This window comes from Arachis ipaensis, unplaced genomic scaffold (genome assembly GCF_000816755.2).
Source record: "Arachis ipaensis cultivar K30076 unplaced genomic scaffold, Araip1.1 Aipa545, whole genome shotgun sequence".
Lineage (NCBI taxonomy): Eukaryota > Viridiplantae > Streptophyta > Magnoliopsida > Fabales > Fabaceae > Arachis > Arachis ipaensis.
Genome location: NW_015495898.1, coordinates 1 through 5,256, shown reverse-complemented (window position 1 = coordinate 5,256; position 5,256 = coordinate 1). Strand labels below are relative to the sequence as shown.

General features: G+C 35.7%; 1 protein-coding gene across 2 annotated transcripts; it reads right to left on the bottom strand.

Moving 5' to 3' along the window:
* Window positions 1–967: 967 nt before the first annotated feature.
* LOC107624648 (MDIS1-interacting receptor like kinase 2-like) lies at window positions 968–4,808 on the bottom strand. 2 transcript variants are annotated; one of them, XM_021115093.1, is made up of 3 exons: window positions 4,544–4,698; window positions 1,524–4,142; window positions 968–1,387 (listed from the first exon to the last, which is right to left on the bottom strand). In XM_021115093.1, exons 1-3 carry the CDS (start codon window positions 4,557–4,559, stop codon window positions 1,038–1,040), a joined length of 2,985 nt encoding a protein of 994 aa, XP_020970752.1. In that variant the 5' UTR covers window positions 4,560–4,698; the 3' UTR covers window positions 968–1,037. The 2 variants fall into 2 exon arrangements, with proteins under 2 accessions (XP_020970752.1, XP_016182589.2); XM_016327103.2 differs by having other exon boundaries at window positions 1,524–4,808.
* Between the last annotated feature and the right edge of the window lie 448 nt (window positions 4,809–5,256).

Below are 5,256 nucleotides of genomic sequence, written 5' to 3'. Positions count from 1 at the left end.
CTATTATAATTTATCATTATTATTATTATAGCTCTTTTTTTGGCCCAAAACAAATAAATTACTTTTAGATTATTAAAGTTTTTTAAAGTCCAACTGTCACTCAACCCACTAAACCAAATATTAACACCTTCTTTAAAAAAAAAAAATTAAACTAGTCATCATGTTATCGATCTAACCAGACCGTAATGTACCAGTTTGTAATTAGAATAAGTATTGAGGATCCTTTGGGAAATTTTAAAAGTAATTTTTTTGAGCTTTTGACTTGTGAAAAGTAGTAGTATTAATGTCTGATACAATTTTCAAAACTAAATTGTAACTTTTTAAGAAGCTATTTAGGAGCTTATAGAGAAGTTAAAAAAAATGACTTCTCTCATAATACTATTACTTTTTATCACATTTTTATAAAATAAACACTTTTAAAACTAAAAATTCAAACACAAAATAACTTATTTATAAGTTACTTTTANTTTTTATCACATTTTTATAAAATAAACACTTTTAAAACTAAAAATTCAAACACAAAATAACTTATTTATAAGTTACTTTTAATATAGTCATTTATTAGTTAAGTTATTTTTTTAAAAGTAGCTTAATTAAGTTATTTTCCCAAATTGAGCCTGAGTCACATGTAACATCATGGATAATTTATATACAGATTCAATCTAAGGCACACATTAAAAATATTTTTACTTGGTCTGTAAAGGACTAGATTATTCTTTCCCCACCAAAAACATTCTCTTGTATTCATTTTTGGCCATAAAGTTTCACATATTCATTACCAAAGAGATATTGTTGGCTAGGTAAGTAGGTCAGCTCACAGCAAACTGATTTTAAAAATCAACTTCAATTAAAAAATTTCTTATTTTGTGTTTATTCTTATTTTTGCAGTATTTTGGTTGCACCATAAATTGTCTTGTAACTATACACTATTGAATAAATCAGTTATACAATGCAAAAGGAAAGATAATAATAAAAAGACAGAGGTTACTCTATACAAACCAGCACTTAGGAAAAAGAGAGTTGAACAATGTTTTTTATTACATGTCTATTAAATTTTTCAATTTGATCATACTCAACGGGTTAGAGGATGAGTAATCAGAAGATGAAGAAAACTCTTGGCATACTTGGTGCATGGTGGGTCTTGCCATAGGATCTTTATCAACACATTTTAGAATCATCCTTGCCACCAATACCAGGAGTTGAACAGAATTTCTTGTTGGAGGATCAATTCTCTTATCTAAAAAATCCACAAGGTGTTGATCAAATCCCCCAGATTCTAGACACGAAAGTAGTTCATGAGGGTACTTCCCTGCCAAAATCTCTAGTGCAACAATTCCGAAACTATATACATCACATTTTTCGGTCACTTTCATGGTAAATGCAAGCTCTGCAAGAACATTAAAAGGGCCACAACATATTAGTAGAAACAAATTATGAAAATTAAATATTTAAAAGCTATGATAATGTTACTTTAATACATGGTAGAAAAATGGAAATTATGGACTAAATTTTGAACAAGTTACCTGGTGCTATATAGCCGTATGATCCGGCAGGAGCTGTCCAATTTGATTCTTCTTCTTTCAGCAACCTTGCTGTCCCAAAATCAGATAGTTTAGGCTCATAATCAATGTCCAAGAGAATATTGTTCCCTGTTATGTCTCTGTGAACAATGCTGGGCTTGCAATCATGGTGCAAGTAAGACAATGCATTTGCAAGTCCTTTTATTATCTGCAGCCTGATATTCCAGGTCAACATCTTCGCCTCCTCGTCATCCTGCAACAGCTTCTGCAAAGATCCTCTCTCCACATGCTCATATATGAAAAATATAGACCCGTCTGAGTAACTAAAACCACACATTGTTACAATGTTTCGGTGGCGAATATTGGTTAAGGCATGAACTTCAGACATGAAATTCTTTGTCTGGTGTCCGGAGAAGTCTATATCCTCAATTTGGTGGAGACACTTCACTGCGAAGATGTCACCTGTTGGAAGCACTGCTTTGTATACACTGCCCTGTCCTCCTATGCCTATGCAGTACTTGTCACCAAAATTCTCAGTCGCCTTGCGTATGTCCTTAAACTCTACTATGCTCCTGTGATTCCATACAAAGAGTGAGTCCTTTCCATCTTCACTCTTGTCCTCTTCTTCTTGATCGACTCTCTTGTAGCGCAGCAGGGTGAAGACTCCAAGGGAAACTAATAAAATGAATAGAACAGCAAGTGGAATGACTACTGCAATGATCACCTTATGTTTATTTGATTTGCTGCTTTTGCTTCCAACACAAGGATTCAAATTTGCTTTGCTATTGCTAGCAATACCAGCACACAAACCTGCATTGCCGGCTAGAGCTTCGGACGAAGCATTTTGAAAAGCGGCTAGGTCCGGGAGGGGACCTACAAGTTTGTTATAAGAAATATCCACTGACTGAAGGCTTATTAGTCCTTCCAAAGCAGAAGGAACTGTCCCAGAAAGCTGATTATGGGAAAGGTTCAAAATTTCCAAGGCTATCAGATTTCCTAGCTGTGTGATTATCTGTCCACTTAGTGAGTTATGGCTGAGATCCAACAGAGGCTGCAACTCCACTAAATTCCCAAGCTCAATCGGCATATTGCCATCTAACTGGTTCATACTCAGCTTCAGTGATATAAGCTTTCTGCAGTTTCCGAGTTCTTTTGGAATTGACCCTCTCATACTGTTTGCTGATAAATCCAGAAATTGCAGCTGTGAAAGTGCTCCAATGCTGGTCGGTAACTGACCCGAGAGATTATTGTTGCTCATGTTTAGTTTAAGCAGCTGGGAAGATGGACTGAAGAGCTTCACTGGGATGCTTCCTGTTAGATTGTTGTTTGAGAGATCAAGACTTTGCAGCTTTGGCAAACTTCCAAGCTCAGGAGGGATGTTCCCTTGAATCTTATTGGAAGATATGCTAAAGCTTGAGAGACTTTTGCACTCTCCCCAGTTATTTGTCAATGAACCAGTAAGCTGATTTTGTCCTAAATCAATGAAGTTCAGATTCGGGTATATGCCGAATGCATTCGTGATATCTCCACTAAGAGAGTTCTTCTCAAGACGAACTCTGATTAGTCCAGTGCAGTTTCTCAGGCTTTCTGGGATTGGACCTTCTAGATTGTTCTGATTGGCAGCTAAGTAGATAAGGTTCCCTCCCCTGCATACTCCCGAAGGTAGCTTCCCGGAGAAACTATTGTTGGAAAAGGTCAAATTGGTTAAGAAAGAAGGTGCAAAATCTTGTGGAATGCTTCCTGAGAAATTGTTGTTGTGAAGATAAAGGAGATTGAGGTTTTCCAAACGAACTATTGATGATGGCAAAGACCCTGCAAGGTTGTTTCCACTCAGGTCAAGGGATTGAAGACTTTCCAAATCACCTATTTCAGGAGGAAGGATTCCACTGAGTTGGTTTGTGGCCAGTGTTAGCTGGGTGAGGCTCTGCAACTTTCCAATGGTTGATGGTATAGAACCATTGAAATTGTTGTCGGAAAGTTCAAGATCTTCTATGCTTGATAAGTTTCCAATTTCTGGTGGAATTGGTCCAGAAAACCGGTTCGAGTATAGGTACAAGAGAGTAAGATTTTGAAGCAAACCAAGCTCAGGATGAAGTTTTCCTGACAAATAATTCATTTGGAGTTGCAAGGAACTGATTTCTGTCCAATTGGAAAGAAGAGACGGATGAAGTTCTCCAGATAGATAGTTAGCAGATATTCCCATCTCTTTGATTCTTGTTAGTGAAGCCATTGAAAGAGGTAAGGAACCTGTGAGGTTATTTCCCGACATATCGATAAAAGTAAGGTTTGTGCAGAAGCCTATTTCATCTGGGATGCTAGAATTTATCCCTGAGCTGTGAAGATCAAGTCTCTGAAGCATTGTGAGATTTCCAATTGTGGATGGTATTGGTCCTTGGAAGGAATTTTCATGCAGTTCAAGAATCTCAAGTGATGATAATAGACCTATCTCCTTTGGAATTGTACCATTTAGCTGGTTGAGTCCAAGACCAAGGTGTTTAAGCTTTGAAAGATTCTTAATATCTGTTGGAATTGGACCCTCTAATTGGATTTGTGTAAGGTCAAGGGTTGTTAGGTTCTTGAGACTGTTGAACAATTGAATTGGAACTTTCCCAATAGTATTCACTGAAAGAACAAGAGACACAAGCTTTGGACATTTAAGAACAAATGGTGGAAATTCTGTGAGAGAATTATATGTGAGGTTAAGGTCTGTTAGGGATGTCATGCCCTTGAATTTTGGGTCAGGATTGCTTAAATAGTTACCACCTAGTTCAAGAATTCTTAAATTCTGTAGATTGCTAAGTTGATATGGAATTTGTTGCAACAGTGAATTGTTTGATAGGATTAGAACTTGTAGCTCTAAGAGGTTACCTATTTTTGGTGGCATTTGATATGTGAAATTGTTGCTACTAAGATCAAGAACTTGCAATTTTGTTAAATTTCCTATCTCAGATGGGATTTTTCCAACAAGGTTGTTCATGGTGAGATTGAGTGTAGTGAGATTAGGAAAAGAAGAGAAATCAAACCTGTTGAGGGTTCCATCAAGGCCTGAATTTGGAAGCTTTATCTCAACAACACTTCCACCATTGTTACACTTGATTCCTTTCCAGTTGCATGGACTTGTCTTGTTATTTGTGATGTTCCATGAAGACAACATGGGAGAGTTCAAACTTTTCATCCATCTCACCAGTGATTCTGCTTCTTTCTGTGCTGAAATTTGTGCAAGTGTTGATGAAAAAACTAGAATGGCATACATTACATGAAAAGTTATCTTCATGTTGGAAACTTTGATGGTCCTTCTTNCAACTTGATTTTATTATTTGTTATGACTTTTTTGTTCCACTGTTCCCTGGTTTTGATTCGCTACTTGGAACTAATAATATTATTCTTTTTCAGTTACATTTTATTATAAGTTTATAACTATGTTTGGTGATGTATGCTTCTTTTGACGTTGAAAAAAGTACTGCAGCAAAAATAATAAACAAGTTACGTTCTGAGAGACTTGAGTGGTTTATTATAAGATTGGAAGTTTTATGTGAATGTTCCTTTCACTGCTAGTTGGATGTTATAGGAGGAAGGTATGCGATGTATATGAATGGGTATTTGACTTCATATATAAAAATCAACCATAAGACATGGATACAAAGATTAGCTTTTTGTATAAAAATACAGCGTAATTTATGATTATATTTATAATCAATTTTTATAAATAATTTAATTTAATTGTATTTATAATTAA